This window comes from Saccharomyces kudriavzevii (assembly GCF_947243775.1).
Source record: "Saccharomyces kudriavzevii IFO 1802 strain IFO1802 genome assembly, chromosome: 4".
NCBI classification, from domain to species: Eukaryota; Fungi; Ascomycota; class Saccharomycetes; order Saccharomycetales; family Saccharomycetaceae; genus Saccharomyces; species Saccharomyces kudriavzevii.
Window position 1 is genome coordinate 576840 of NC_079275.1, and position 15625 is coordinate 592464.

The following is a 15625-nucleotide window of genomic DNA, read 5'->3' on the forward strand; positions in this document are numbered from 1 at the left end:
TCTGTCTTTGGGCAATGAGTGCCTGTCGTTAACAGGATCAAGAAAAAAGAGTATGTGGAGAGGAGCTTTTCATTTATTGTTCGAATTCATTAAACACCGTAGACACGGTGATAAAACAAAACATATGCATTAGAATTAGTAACATCAGTTTTGTTTTTAACAGGTTTAAATTTGGTATCATCAAAATATAACCATCCTTTCCTTAATCCCTTTTTCACATAGGCTGTATAATGACCCCCGTACAAAGTACCGAAATGGCATGCCACGCCATATAACTCGTACTTGAACGGTGGTATTTGTCCCCTTACTGGTAATTCATCATCATTGACGCCTGGAGGAAATACACCATCAAAATCATTAGCCCAAAACGGGGTTAAATCCAACAAGAACGGATATTTGACAAAATCGTTATTTTTATTCAATAAGTTATCGAATCTTTTTAGATGAATAATCAGATTTCTCGGCAATCTTGTTACCGTCAATTGTTTTGTGGAAGGTTGTCTTTTTTTACAGTGTGGGCACAACCATTGTTCGTCTACCTCCAAGTTTTCACATTTTGTAAATTCTTTAAAACAATCCTCGATGGTAATTTCGTTTTGGGGAACTTTTCTGGGTATAGGAATTGAGAGCACTGTGAAGGGTTGATACGTTGTCGAGGTATGGCCGCAAATCTTACATTTTAGTCGCGACGCGTATTGACCTTGAAACAGGTCGACAATGACGCTGAAATCGGTAGTTAAGAAACGCTCCCACTCTATCGACGACGCAATTCTTAGGGATAATTTTTCTCTTCTTGCTTCAGCTTCTTGAGAGAGTTCCTTCAATGGTGGATTCGAACCGCATTGGTTCAAATCCTCATGCAGCCCATCCAGAAGGAACTGACAGAACTCTTGGCAATCTTGTTGGGACGCAGTCTTGAATAACGAGTTAACCGATCCACATGCCAATTTAAACTTTATCGGGGATATAGATATCTTCTTCGAAGCATCAACCTGTTCCTTATACATCATATGAACCAACCTCGCAAAATATTTCGCTAGGATACCCTTCGATCCCAGCTTGCTATTGATATTAATATGTTTAGCGTATGAATCGTCCAAAAATATTTGTGTTAGTTCGTGGGTACCTAAAATACACTGAATTATGCAGTTCATGTAACACGAATTTCCCAGGTTCTCTAAGCCAACCGCGAAATCAAGATCATAATTGTGAGCGGAAGAAGTTGGCGAAGCATTAATGTGGTCTAAAGAGCTATTGTTGGACAAGGAGAGAAACGAAGGTTGAATAGTAGAGGTGGCAGAGTCGTGGCTATTAGAATTCATATTCAAGTTCATGCTGATTGTTTGTGGAAAACGTTGCAATTTTGGTGTTGCGGTTCTTGATGGAGAAGTGATGGCTCTAGTATTGATGGGTGTTATATGCGTGAAAGAGTTGTGATTCAATAGCTCTATTTGATTTGTTATAGAATCTATCTCGTTGTTTTTCCAGAGATGTGGCGTTTCTGGATAATTAACAGGGAAAGAATCATTTTTCATTGGATTGGGCGAAGATAGGGGTAAAGGAGATGGTGAGTTAGATATCGATAATGAAGATATGGAATATAAATTTGAATTCTTCGGACTAGGTGACGTATAGTTGGAAAACAATTTCTTAAAACTTGAGGATCTTTTTAGTGCAAAATTACTGTCTGTTTGTAGTTGTTGTTGCTGTTGTTGAAGATGGTTTATTGGAATAGGCGAGACCAGCATTTCTTTCATGGAGTCGTCCATTGAATGGCTTATACTGGGGGACATCTTGGGCAAATGTTGTAAACTCAGACCGGAGGTGTTACCGTTAACATAAACACTATCATCCTTGATATTGTGTTTTGATGGGAAAGTTGAGGATATTTGCTTCCCGTGATTTGAATTTAGCCAACTTGGAAAACCAGATTTCAAGATAAAAACTTTAGTGAAGTCGCTGGATATTGGTTTTTCAAAGGAATGATTCAATAGAATATCTAATAAGGCGGATTGTTGCTTGATGTTATATTCGTTCGAGTCCGTGTAGAGAATGATAAATTTGAAAAGGTTTCTACTTTGGAATAGTTTAATTTCATTGTTGGGAGATGTAATTAATGATTTTTTCTCTAAATCGTGATCAGAGTACGATATTTTGAAAGAAATAGGCTCCAGGCAGATAATGTTTTTCGAAGCAATATGGGACTTGTCGAATTCCAACCTTGATCGTATATCTATCAATAGGGTTTCCATTTGAGACGAAGAAGAACTGGTCGACGAAATTATTAATGAATTTAATTGGTCGGGTGTGATATAGGAACCCGATTGCATCAAGTTACATTCTTCTTGGTCGTGGTGCAGTTTTGTCTGCTGTACGGAAGACTTTATGAAGTTTTTAATCTTTGTGATATTTTCATCTTTCAGTAAGGTCTGTAGTAAGGTGTTGTATATATTCATCAGTTGGAATTCATTATTGTTGCTATTACTATTGCCATCACTATGCGAGTTCTTACGCAACTTGACCTTTGCGAATTCATCTAGATGAGGAATCTTCGTGGTTACAATAATATGAATGATCTTGTAGTAAACGTAATTTAGTTGTATAGTGATATCATAATTCGAACTACTTATCGCACCCTTATTTCGGCAGGATATAATATCTTTGATATCTTTCGAGTATTTTTTGTAATCGGATAAGATGTCGATACACTTGTCTAGAAGGCTGCTCAAATCTCGATCTTTGCTCTTACCATTCATGATGAACTCGTTGATTTTATTCTCCGCAATAGCGGTTAGTTGGGCAATTGTAAGGTATTGCGACCGCTGGCGAATATTTTCATCATTTATAGTGCTAATAATATTCTGTTCCATAACTTAACCATGTATCAGAGAGGAAAAAAAAAATTCTTGGAGCATTCACACCCTATGGCAAATGTATCCTGTACTACCCAGTATAATTCTAAAAGATACAGCTATCATACAACCATCATATCCTTTTTTTTTTTTTTAGGTTTTTACTAGTAGTGAAATGAGCCTTAACCCTTCGCTCGACGTAATGAACGATATTGAAGAACAAATTGTTATTAAATAGGTAAGAGTAGTCACAGTTTGCACTTTATGTAGTTATATAAAAATGATACGACATGATTAAATACGATAGGATCAGGAGCAGGAATATAAATATGTGTGGGGAAGGAAGTGGATGTGTATATGGACATGATACAGGCGCTTCTCAATAAACACCATCATCTGGTCTGTTTTGTTCGATTCTCGCATCATCACCCTTCTTTTGTAAGTCTTCCATTCCAGGTTGTTTGTAGTCGGGATTCTTATCATGCTCCAAGCTATTCAGTTTCTTCTTATTGCTGTCGAACAAACTCTGTTCCTTCTTTTCAGCCGCGTCTTGGTTATCCTTCAAGTGAGGAAGGGAAGCTCTGGCGGCGACGGAGAAAGCCGCCCTTGGTGACTTGTAGATCAGTTGTCTTGGAGTACGTAAAACAGTGGCTCTTAGCATTTTTGGAAATATTTATATAGTGGTGTATATCACTTTTTGAAGAAATAAGAAGCTGAAGCCGAAAGTAAGAGAATTGCGGAAAGACATATATGTCGAAGTTTGCCAGCCCAACCGTGGATCCTTTATATACTCATGTTCTTTTAAGGGCTCCCTTAGTTTCCCAAGTGGCAGAAGGGGGGACACAGGAACATGCCCTTTATACAAAGGTATCCTTAAAAAAAGAAAGAGTCGAATGCAGATCTCCCCAAGAACTGAAAAGAACCCAACCACCGGAGTTACGTTGACGTCCCAAGATATGTATGTAGTAGTAGCATTGATGGTTTGAAAGATACAAATTGTTATAGTACGTATAATTAGACGTACGTAAAAAGTACGACCAAGGCTCTAATTGTCATATTCTTCCTTAATTAATTCTCTTTCCATGTCAATCCATTTCTGTTCGCCAAACTGTTTATCCTTGGCAACGTTGGTGTTTTCAGCAATGATTTTGAACCCAACTCTTTCGTAAAATGGAATCAATGGCTCATGAGCAATCAATACAATTTTATTGCCGATTTCTTGGTTACTCAATTTTTGAATGTAGTCGGTTAATAATAGAGTGGCTAGATTTTTCTTTTGATATTCGGGTTTGATTACCACGGAGTGAATGCCGATATGATTACTGGATTCCACTTGCAATTTTCCCATGCTTTCGATGGTAATGTATTCCTGGGGTATCTTGGTGCCCATAATATGGCCGATTAGCGTCTCCCTTTTAACTTCTTTGCCCTCAATGTCCCTGATAAAAAGACCAGAACATAATTCTGGACAATTAATCAAACGGAAACTGATGATTTCCTCCGAAGCTCTTTCATTTGGAGGGAAACCTTGACTTTCTAAATTCAAGATCTGTTCCAAATCCTCAATGATTAAAGGTCTAATGTACATATGAAGCGGTAGCGTACTCGTTGAAGAGACCATTTTTGACTTTTGTATCTAGTTGCAATGTTATTTTTTTCCCCGAGAAGAATGTCGTTACTGTCAATTCTTTTCCAACCAACTTAGTGCTTTTCTTTCTTGCAATTATTTGTGCTTGTTCCTTGTGTGGTGGTATGTTTTCCGTTCTTCCATTCGTTTCCCAGCTTCGCCCGTTCAAAACTATTCTTTTTTTCATTTGCCGGGCTGACAAAAGAAGTGTAGTCAGGCCAAATTCAGGTTAACCCTCTATTGAAAAAAAAAAAAGTAAATAAAATATGCGTGTATAGTGAGTGATATATTAACAAAAAAGCAGCAGGTCTATTTTAGTTACTTTACTAAACTATTTTATTTTTATAACGACACCTAGTACTTTATGCTAATGGGTCGAAGAACCATTCCATCTTGGAGCCACAAAAAACTCTCATGCCGAAAGTACGAGCTTCGTTTCTTGTGTCCACTTGGTCGCCTAACCTTATGTGAATCCAAGTTTTTAATACTTTTGGTTGTAAAACAAACCAGTTTATGATGATGAAGCTTGTCATTGCGTATAAAACGCCAACAAACAGGTCGAACCTATAATGGTGATCCAGGTACATGGTGGCCCACCATTGTAGTGTTATATAAAAGACCGCCCAGAATTTAGGTACCAACCCTTCGTTAATTACTTTAAATATCCATTTATTTGTGAACTGCGTATCTTCGTGGTATAAATGGACAAACTGGAGAGGTTTCTTATTGGCGTTGTGATTAATGACGCTGCTGCCATCATTGCTCGTGTTCCTTTCATTGCTGGATACAGTTAATGAGGATGAGGGAGAGGGGGACCGCTCATCCAAGGCATCTGCAGACACTATGGCACTCAATGGTTCCATCTCCAAGTCATTGGGGCCAACCATTGATACGGTGTTGTTATTATCAGCATCGTCTTCGCTGTCTTCCTCGTTCAACTTGAAAGTAGAAGAGTCGTTATTGTTGAGGGAAAGATTTCCTACGTTGGAAAACCTGTGTTTCAAACTGGTCGACCGGGAGATCAAGAACAGGAAACACTGGAATGCGATGGCGGAGTGCAACGAGGGAACAGCACCAAACACAATAGGAGACATATGGAACCCCTTCGTGTTTAAGTGTGTGCCCAGATGACTATCCACTCTTATCAAACCGGCAGCAAAGCCCTCCTGGGTGTAATTGACATGTTCCGTGTCATTGATGCCGTATAAATGAGTAAACCACGGTGAGGCCATCGGGATTAGGAGATGGGTAAAGACGCCTGCTATATTCTGCAAACCCAGGGCAAACCCGAAGCATTTCAAGGTCCCCGGTGGCTGGAAGACGTATAAGTACACAGCGGTCAAGATAGGGGCCGTCAAGTGTAGGATGACATACGAGAACCAGGCCAGCAGGTCCTTGGTCTTCGTGAAATTGGCGTCTGATTGATACGCGAAGAAATGATCGATGTTGAGCATCACAAACGTAAAGACGGGCAGGGCAAACGGTATGAAAATCGTCCGTAACCTCTTATGGATCGGACGTTGCTTGTGACTGCGAGGGTAGTGGAAAATGTTCGCGAACCATTCTAATGGGTTGTAGTTGACGTGCTTAACGTAGTAGATGTAGTACCAAATGGCAAGGGGGAGGCAGACCAAGAATGCTAGAAGAAATGCAGTAGATGATACAAACGACCAAAAAAAGAGTTTGGAAGTATTGTTGGGGAATTGGACGGCCAGTTCATGCCAGTAGTCGCCAAAAAGGAATTGGTCTGCAAAAAAGGCGAATTTGCTGTGAATGTTGGGTCTGATCCCAGTGGGTATCAGGCCAGCATGCTTGAAGATGGACAGCCAAATGAAAACCGGCGAGAAATTGAGCAAGAAGTTGAACGGCAGGGTTATGGGATTCCGTTGATTCAAACCTGCATTATACATGTTCTTGGCGAATCTCGCGAAGGAGAATACGACATTCATGTTTTATTGGGAGTCGCGAGAGCGGAGATGGTTCTTTAGCTGGAACGATAACGTGTGATCGGGCGAATATAAGTGCAGGCGGGTGTGGCAGTGAAGAAATAGCGATGGTTATGAGAACGGTGAGGTGCTGTGCCGTGATGTGATGTGTGGTGTTGATTATATTTTCCTTTTTTTACTTCGAGCCGGGGTGTGACGGTTGAACCTGATTTTCCAAGCTTTCAATACTCGAATATATAGTATAGAAATCTTTCTTCCGGAAGTGTATGTTTTCTAGGCGTTTTCCATTTTCTGATTTTTTTTTTAGCTTTTCTACTTGTGTGTTGGTTGTTGCACTTCGTGGGAGAATTCGCAGACCGAACCACCATGGTGAAGGCGGAGAAAAGGCCGGTAAAAAAGTGGAATCAGTGAAGAAGAGGCAAAGGGCAACAAGCGCCGCGGGGATAATACTTTTTTCCCGCGGCGTTCACATGACGTTCCGCGGAAAGCACGTGAGCTGCTGGGCTCCGGAAGGGCGCAGCCTGTAGCAGCTTCTTAGCCGTTTGGGGCTGCACAACAGCTACGATTGTTGCTTTGAAACTCTGCGACGCGTCATGGCAGGAAATTTCATTGTGTGCTGGCTTGCATATTTGTCACACGTCTCGAACAGGAAGTTACCAAGATGATTCGCTTATCTTTACGAACAATCAAGAAGAGTTCCACCGCCTGGTTAGCCCCACGCCTCTACTTCTTTTTGCATAAGCGACGCGAACGCGAATGGACGAATATATGTTGATGGCTCTAGCGTTGCAGCCGTAAGGAAGGGCAACCAAGGGGGTATTTTATTAAAAATGTTTCAGCGCACCGCTTCTACGTGTTTACTAGGTGCGTTGGTAGCACGTCCGGGTAGCGACGCTCGCACTTTTTTTTTCACAGTATATACGGAATGGAAAACAGACTTCTTATAGTTGCGTTGTATGTGGGGATCGTAGTAAAGGCTACTGCATCATATTTTGCATTCAGCGCCAGATATCGCTAGTGTGGAAGAAAACAGCAAAAAAAAACAAACAACCATCCAGAAATTTTTTTCAGTAAAATGAGCAGCGACATCGCCTACTCGAATGTAAACACTACCGTTGGTAATGAGAATCCCAATCCCAATCCCAGCGTCAGCGTCAGCGCCAGCGCAGATGCAAGCGCAGGCGCAAACGCAAATACAGAGCTGAACCTCCCCACGGTGGACGAACAAAGACAATATAAAGTACAACTGCTACTGCACATCAATAGCATACTCCTTGCGAGAGTCATTCAGATGAATAACAGCTTGCAGAACAACCTACAGAATAACGTAAATAATAGCAACAACGACAACATCATCAGGATACAGCAGCTTATATCTCAGTTCCTCAAAAGAGTCCATGCGAATCTCCAATGCATATCTCAGATAAACCAAGGCGTCCCCTCAGCGAAACCGATAATCCTCACCGCTCCTCAATTGGCCCATCAGCAACAGCCTCCGCAGGATATTCTCGCTAAACTCTATCTCCTTTTAACAAGAGTGTTCGAGATATGGTAGGATAACGCCTTTTTTTTTTTCCTTCCCTTTTTCCCTTTGCCTTTCCGCATTCATTTCAACTATTGACACTCACCGCTGTGCGACTATGGAAGAACAGGAACAAGCATAGGCGGAAAAACAGGGAAAGCGAGCAGCATAACTCGTAGCACTTCCCATGCTCTACGTAACGTAAATAGTAAATTAGTATATAAAAAACAATGAGACAAGATCTACTGCTCACGCCGAGACATTCTTCGTCGTCATCGCGATAATCGTTGTCATCTCATCATGCACGTCGATAGCGAAAGCATAATCTCAACCTGTACCTGTCTTCAGCATGTCCGCCATATGTGACCTCCTCCATTTTTGACTCTCTGTTCTTTCCTTCCTTCCTTCCTTCCCCTTTTCCTTCTGGCCCAGCGTAACCTAATCTAGCCTTGCTGGGCCCCTTCCATTTTCTCGCTCTCTACGTACGGAGCCTGGGAAAGAAAAAATTGGTACCACACAGAGACGGAGCGGCCGAGGGTCTGCTTATAGGGGTTATGCTATACTCCTACTATGACGATTAAGGAGGGACAATCTTAATTCTCTGTCTCGTTGGGACAATACACCTTCCGCCCCCCTCATTTTCGGACATCCCTGGAAGTCTCACCTGGTTCATTTAAATACTATCCACTTCCGCGTAATTTCGGAGATCTTTCTAATAGCTTCCTCTTCCATTCCATTTACTATAAGAAAAAAAGCGTATTGACACGAACAGCAAGCAACGTACCCAGATCTCGTTGAACAAATAATAGTGGGAAAAAAAAAAAATACTGCAGATCACTATTACGTCTTTGCACCGAAATGACTAGCACCACCCAAGACAATTCTCCTAAAGGGAAACAGCGCATCATCAATTGTGTTACTCAGTTGCCGTACAAGATCCAACTCGGCGACAGCAACGATGACTGGAAAATATCCGCCACCACAGGCAATAGCGCGTTATATTCTTCTCTAGAGTACCTACAGCTTGACTCTACCGGGTACGAGCAGCACGTTGTCGGCTGGACCGGTGAGATAACAAGAACCGAACGCAACCTGTTTACTAGGGAGGCCAAGGAAAAAACACAGGACCTGGACGACGATCCGTTATACCTGACGAAGGAGCAGATCAATGGGCTGACCACTACTCTGCAAGACCACATGAAGTTGGATAGAGAGGCCAAGACCGACACCGCACAAGCCCCTGCTGCTGCCAATAACGTTCATCCAGTTTGGCTTTTGAGAAAAAATCAGAGCAGATGGAGGAACTACGCGGAAAAAGTCATCTGGCCCACTTTTCACTATATCTTGAATCCTTCTAACGAAGGCGAGCAGGAAAAGAACTGGTGGTACGACTACGTCAAGTTCAACGAAGCGTACGCTCAAAAAATCGGGGAGGTTTACAAGAAGGGGGACATCATCTGGATTCATGACTACTACCTACTGTTGTTGCCTCAACTACTGAGGATGAAATTCAACGATGAGTCCATCATCATTGGTTACTTCCACCACGCCCCATGGCCCAGTAACGAATATTTCCGTTGTCTGCCCCGTAGGAAGCAAATTTTGGACGGTCTTGTTGGGGCAAATCGAATCTGCTTCCAAAACGAGTCATTCTCCCGTCATTTTGTATCGAGTTGTAAAAGATTGCTGGATGCAACCGCCAAGAAATCCAAAAACTCTTTTGATAGCGACCAATACCAAGTCTCTGTCTACGGTGGCGATGTACTGGTCGATTCTTTGCCGATCGGTGTTAACACCACACAAATCTTAAGAGACGCCTTCACGAAGGATATCGATTCTAAAGTGCTTTCTATAAAGCAAGCTTATCAAAATAAAAAGATCATCGTGGGCAGGGATCGTTTGGACTCCGTCAGAGGCGTTGTACAAAAATTGAGAGCGTTTGAGACTTTCTTGGCCATGTATCCGGAATGGCGAGACCAGGTAGTTCTGATCCAGGTTAGTAGTCCCACTGCTAACAGGAACTCCCCACAAACTATCAGATTGGAGCAGCAGGTCAATGAACTGGTTAACTCCATCAATTCTGAATACGGTAACTTGAATTTCTCCCCTGTTCAGCACTACTACATGAGAATCCCCAAGGACGTTTATTTGTCTCTCCTCAGAGTTGCAGATTTATGTTTGATCACAAGTGTCAGAGACGGTATGAATACCACTGCTTTGGAGTACGTTACCGTCAAATCACACATGTCGAACTTCCTATGCTACGGTAACCCGTTGATCCTGAGCGAGTTCTCTGGTTCCAGTAACGTGTTGAAAGACGCCATCGTGGTAAATCCATGGGATTCAGTCGCTGTGGCTAAATCTATCAACATGGCTTTGAAGTTGGACAAGGAGGAAAAAACGAACTTGGAATCAAAACTATGGAAGGAAGTGCCCACCATTCAAGATTGGACCAACAAATTTTTGACCTCAATAAAGGAGCAGGCCACGTCTGATGACGACGTTGAGAGGAAAATGACTCCAGCTCTTAATAGACCAGTTCTTCTAGAAAACTACAAACAAGCTAAGCGTAGATTATTCCTTTTCGATTATGATGGTACTTTAACTCCAATCGTCAAAGATCCAGCTGCGGCTATTCCTTCGGCGAGACTTTATACAATTTTACAAAAATTGTGTGCTGATCCTCATAACCAAATCTGGATTATTTCTGGTCGTGACCAGAAGTTTTTGAGTCAATGGTTGGGTGGTAAATTACCTCAACTTGGTTTAAGTGCCGAACACGGTTGTTTCATGAAAGATGTTTCTTGTGAAGACTGGGTAAACTTGACCGAAAAGGTTGATATGTCTTGGCAAGTACGCGTCAATGAAGTGATGGAAGAATTCACCACAAGAACCCCAGGTTCCTTCATCGAAAGGAAGAAAGTCGCTCTTACATGGCATTATAGACGTACTGTACCAGAATTAGGCGAGTTCCATGCCAAAGAATTGAAGGAGAAATTACTATCGTTCACCGATGATTTCGATTTGGAGGTTATGGACGGTAAAGCCAACATTGAAGTTCGTCCAAGATTCGTCAATAAGGGTGAAATTGTCAAAAGATTAGTCTGGCATCAACATGGTAAACCACAGGACATGCTAAAGGGAATCAGTGAAAAATTACCTAAGGATCAAATGCCCGATTTTGTATTATGTTTGGGTGATGACTTCACCGACGAAGACATGTTTAGGCAGTTGAATACCATCGAATCCTGTTGGAAAGAAAAGTACCCAGACGAGAAAAACCAATGGGGCAATTATGGGTTTTATCCTGTCACCGTGGGATCCGCATCCAAGAAAACTGTCGCTAAGGCTCATTTGACCGATCCTCAACAGGTCTTGGAAACCTTAGGTTTACTTGTTGGTGATGTTTCCCTTTTCCAAAGTGCAGGTACGGTCGACTTGGATTCAAGAGGTCATGTCAAGAATAGTGAAAGCAGTTTGAAATCAAAACTGGCATCCAAAGCCTACGTTATGAAAAGGTCTGCTTCTTATACAGGTGCAAAGGCTTAGATGACCTTCTTTACGAATGATTATGACTTGATATCCCTTACATCCTACTCCTTCATGTTTCATTTCTCCTTGTATTGTATTTTTGAACAACCAATACGCGGTGTTGCAACGGAGGCATATATAACTGTTTCAACCCGCAGCTTGTGATGATTTACTATAAGTTACATCTATAAAAACTCTTGAAATGTAATAACTTTATATGATCTGTATTATTTCACTACCATCACGGTTATCAAATAAATTTTTAATACTATCAATCAAAAGAAAAAGAAATTCATAGCATTGTCCGGCGGGAAAAAAAAAGAAATGTGTGTATGGGAGGAAAAAAAAAGTGTCTGTTAATTCTAATTACATGTAGAGATGAGGAAAGAATAGTGTCTGCGAAAAAAGCGATTTACCACCTTTCCAGTACAAAAAACAGTAACAGCTGGACTCGCATTGTCTTATATTACTACCTGTACATTTTCTTTACATCTCCGAGGTGCTAATTCGTTAATATACAGATCAAAAGCACAGCAACACGAGAAACGATAATTAGGAATCTCAGGGGGAATATGACAGACTTAGACAAGATTATTGCGTCACTGAGGGAGGGAAAACATATTCCTGAAGAAACTGTTTTCAAGCTATGTTTAAATTCGCAGGAGCTGTTGATGAATGAAGGTAACGTAACGCATGTCGATACGCCAGTTACAATATGCGGCGACATACATGGTCAATTACACGATCTACTAACGCTTTTCGAGAAGAGCGGCGGTGTGGAGAAGACAAGATATATATTTTTGGGGGATTTTGTAGATAGGGGATTTTACTCATTGGAAAGTTTTCTGCTTTTATTATGTTACAAATTAAGATACCCTGATAGAATTACTCTGATTAGAGGAAACCACGAAACTCGACAAATCACCAAAGTGTACGGATTCTATGATGAAGTGGTAAGGAAATACGGTAGTAGTAACGTGTGGAGGTATTGCTGTGAAGTGTTTGACTACCTATCATTAGGTGCAATAATAAACAATAGCATATTTTGTGTTCATGGTGGGTTGTCACCAGATATGACCACCGTGGACGAAATACGAACAATTGATAGGAAACAAGAAGTCCCGCATGAAGGCGCTATGTGTGATCTATTATGGAGTGATCCCGAAGATGTCGACACATGGTCATTGTCACCGAGAGGCGCTGGGTTTCTCTTTGGTAAAAGAGAAGTTGACCAGTTCTTGGAAAAAAATGGCGTAGAGCTGATTGCCAGAGCCCATCAACTAGTGATGGAAGGCTATAAAGAAATGTTCGACGGTGGATTAGTGACGGTGTGGTCGGCACCGAATTATTGTTACCGATGTGGTAACGTTGCGGCTGTTTTGAAAATAGACGATGATTTGAATCGTGAATATACAATTTTTGAAGCCGTTCAAGCGCAAAACGAAGTCGGCAATGCTATAATACCAACTAAAAAATCTCAAATGGACTATTTCTTGTAGTGATCACTAAAAAAATCATCTAGTGCATCATATTTTTTTCTTCTTTTATTTCCAAAAAAAGAAAACTTTCTGTAATATTACATATACTGCTGTATGCGGTGTAGCTAAATAAGTATACAACTGTTCGGGTCTATACAGCTAAATACTCAGCTAATACTTTTTTTTTTCGTATTCTCTTGAAATATGCACTTTACTATAGGTGTAAAAATCCCCTAACTTTTCACGTGTTTTTTCTAGCGTTGAGTGTCGCGTCATACATGGAGAAAAACATCAATAGAAAAAATAACCAATAAAGCACTGCCATTGCGGGAGTGAGAAATCAGAAAAAAGAAACTTTTCTGACTGATGGAAGAAAGAACGAACTAATATCAGATAATATGAAAGTATGTCGTTTGGTATACCACTTTCCCAGTTAATAGTTGACAGTCCGAAGCCATTAAGCAGCGGCATCACTGGATTAGATGAGATTCTAAATCTCGGATTCCAGGCAAGATCGATCTATGAAATATTTGGGCCTCCGGGAATTGGCAAAACTAATTTTGGACTTCAGCTAGTAAGTAAACTGTTGGAAGCCATGCAACAGTCGGAGGCAAATGACGATAGAATTTTATGGATAGAAGCCTTCCAAGATATGCCTATCAACATACTAAGAGAACGCTTTCCCGAATTTGATATCGTGAAGGAGAATCTGAAACGTGTCCGAATAACGAAATTTGGGCAGCTGTTATATTTCTTCCAAAACTTGTTCAAGCTATCTCAAAGTATGAAGTACAAACTGATCATAATTGATGGCTTTTCTCAATTAGTTTGCGACCATTTGTGTACGCTCAGTAAGAGAAGTGGTGGAACGCTAGATAAGACCATACACGAGTTAAAATGTCGACATTTAATATTGATTTTTACAGCCATGACCAAATATACACATTCCACTGGCTCAACAATAATACTTCTGAATGACTGTATGAATACGGCGTTCCAATCAAATGAATTTGAATCTCTAGAAGAGGACTATGAAGTCCTAGAGGATGGTTCTAATTTCTATGTCAACTCCAACAGTGAAAGACGCAAGAACAATGTACATATTCTGAAAAGCGCCTTGGTTGCCAACATTGCAATGGGAGGTAAAGACTCCACGTGGGAAGTATTTCTGAGGGACAGAATTGGTCTCTTCAGGGACTGGAACGAGCAAGTGGATGAAACGATATTTGTGAAAAGCAAGAGGGTGAAGACTCCATCTTCGCGAGACAATGCGGGATGTACCATCAGAGAAATGAGGATAAACAAGCGGAATTATGAAACCTTTAGAATAGCTATTGTCTTCAATTTACATGGCGAAGACGGAAAGAGAGATGGAGGAAGATTGAAACGAACAAGAAATAGCGTTTATCGTCATCGCATCGTCAAATTCGATTTTGATAAAGCAACGGGCGAGTTCCGCGATATAATTGACCAAAACATCAATGCTGGCCTAATTTCGACATTGTCAACAAACAACAGCAGCTGCTTACAAGTGTTCGTCAATATGGACTCAGATAATAACCTTATACCAAATGCGGAGGGAAAAGAGGAGATAATTTATGATAGTGAAAGTTAGATGAGTAAAAGGATATGAAATAAACCGAAAACGAAAAAGAAACGGAAAAAAAAATTGCATTCCACCCAACAACTACAGAGAAAAGTTAAGGGTACGTTACCTCTTTAGGAATTCGGACCTGTTGGAGTTTACTTGAACAAATTTTCCCCAATTTGGACATCGGGGCTTGACCAAAACGGGTATGCACACACATCCCAACAACTGCACAGATTACCCTTCTAGGGGTCAGCAAAAGCAACAGCTCTGCGGAAGCAGCAATACGACTCAACAATCTATGCATATGCACCAGATTCGGATATGCATGTTGCCCCCAATGTACACAGACAGCACAAGCTAAACCGACATGTCCCTAGAAACAGCTGCAAAACGGTGATTTAAGTTAAAGTACGACAGAGGAGTAAAGGAATGGAGGCGGCCTGCAGCGGCTGCCTGCAGCAACGGCTTTTTGTACCGTGCGCCAGACGCCAATCGAGCACAGTTGCAAAAACCGGAACGGGTAATTGTCGACATCCCCGATGGCGTGTACCCCAAAGTGGTAATAATGACTGAAATGACCTCCCAGACGGCGTCGGTTTTTCGAAGGAGCTTAGCCCCGAGGTTTGCCCCCCCATACACCACGCACGGCTCCACGTCATGTGCGCTTCTATCACGGAAGAGGAGAGGGCCCAGCGCGCCAGGGTCACGGTCATTGATTACTTCATTAGGCTATAGATCCATGCCTCCTCGATGTCACCTCTTTCCATTCTTGTATATTTTTAATTTCAAACTGTTTTTGTCCATCATTATTCTAAAAATAAGACAAAGCCATTAGGAAAAGGTTTTCTCTTTTTGGTTGTGGTACAACAAATATGGCATGGGATGGGTTCAGTCATATTATTTTTAGATTCGCCGTAGAAAAGAGGGAGACACTCTGCCCTCTCTTTAACCGTCATATAAATACCTGGCGTGCTGTGTCTCCGAGGATGATTTTGATTCATTCTTTCCCTTCACTCTTCTCTTTCCCTTTTAATTCTTGCTAAGTACCTATTTCTATACAGACAAGCAAAAAATACGT

At 41.3% G+C, this 15625-nt stretch overlaps 8 protein-coding genes across 8 annotated transcripts; 4 read left to right on the forward strand and 4 right to left on the reverse strand.

The window, feature by feature from the left end:
- Positions 1-89: 89 nt before the first annotated feature.
- DOA4 (ubiquitin-specific protease DOA4) lies at positions 90-2870 on the reverse strand (the record flags this gene model as incomplete). Its single annotated transcript, XM_056232448.1, has 1 exon — positions 90-2870. One exon carries the CDS (start codon positions 2868-2870, stop codon positions 90-92), a length of 2781 nt encoding a protein of 926 aa, XP_056086726.1.
- Positions 2871-3231: 361 nt separating this feature from the next.
- FMP16 (Fmp16p) lies at positions 3232-3513 on the reverse strand (the record flags this gene model as incomplete). The annotated part of the gene is made up of 1 exon (XM_056232449.1): positions 3232-3513. The coding sequence occupies one exon, from the start codon at positions 3511-3513 to the stop codon at positions 3232-3234; it is 282 nt and encodes a 93-aa protein (XP_056086727.1).
- Positions 3514-3897: 384 nt separating this feature from the next.
- PAA1 (polyamine acetyltransferase) lies at positions 3898-4473 on the reverse strand (the record flags this gene model as incomplete). The annotated part of the gene is made up of 1 exon (XM_056232450.1): positions 3898-4473. One exon carries the CDS (start codon positions 4471-4473, stop codon positions 3898-3900), a length of 576 nt encoding a protein of 191 aa, XP_056086728.1.
- A 368-nt stretch (positions 4474-4841) lies between these two features.
- IPT1 (inositolphosphotransferase) lies at positions 4842-6428 on the reverse strand (the record flags this gene model as incomplete). Its single annotated transcript, XM_056232452.1, has 1 exon — positions 4842-6428. One exon carries the CDS (start codon positions 6426-6428, stop codon positions 4842-4844), a length of 1587 nt encoding a protein of 528 aa, XP_056086729.1.
- A 1072-nt stretch (positions 6429-7500) lies between these two features.
- On the forward strand, positions 7501-7980 carry SNF11 (Snf11p; the record flags this gene model as incomplete). The annotated part of the gene is made up of 1 exon (XM_056232453.1): positions 7501-7980. One exon carries the CDS (start codon positions 7501-7503, stop codon positions 7978-7980), a length of 480 nt encoding a protein of 159 aa, XP_056086730.1.
- An 825-nt stretch (positions 7981-8805) lies between these two features.
- On the forward strand, positions 8806-11496 carry TPS2 (trehalose-phosphatase TPS2; the record flags this gene model as incomplete). Its single annotated transcript, XM_056232454.1, has 1 exon — positions 8806-11496. One exon carries the CDS (start codon positions 8806-8808, stop codon positions 11494-11496), a length of 2691 nt encoding a protein of 896 aa, XP_056086731.1.
- A 554-nt stretch (positions 11497-12050) lies between these two features.
- PPH3 (phosphoprotein phosphatase PP4 catalytic subunit PPH3) lies at positions 12051-12977 on the forward strand (the record flags this gene model as incomplete). The annotated part of the gene is made up of 1 exon (XM_056232455.1): positions 12051-12977. The coding sequence occupies one exon, from the start codon at positions 12051-12053 to the stop codon at positions 12975-12977; it is 927 nt and encodes a 308-aa protein (XP_056086732.1).
- Positions 12978-13362: 385 nt separating this feature from the next.
- RAD55 (putative DNA-dependent ATPase RAD55) lies at positions 13363-14571 on the forward strand (the record flags this gene model as incomplete). The annotated part of the gene is made up of 1 exon (XM_056232456.1): positions 13363-14571. One exon carries the CDS (start codon positions 13363-13365, stop codon positions 14569-14571), a length of 1209 nt encoding a protein of 402 aa, XP_056086733.1.
- Positions 14572-15625: the final 1054 nt, after the last annotated feature.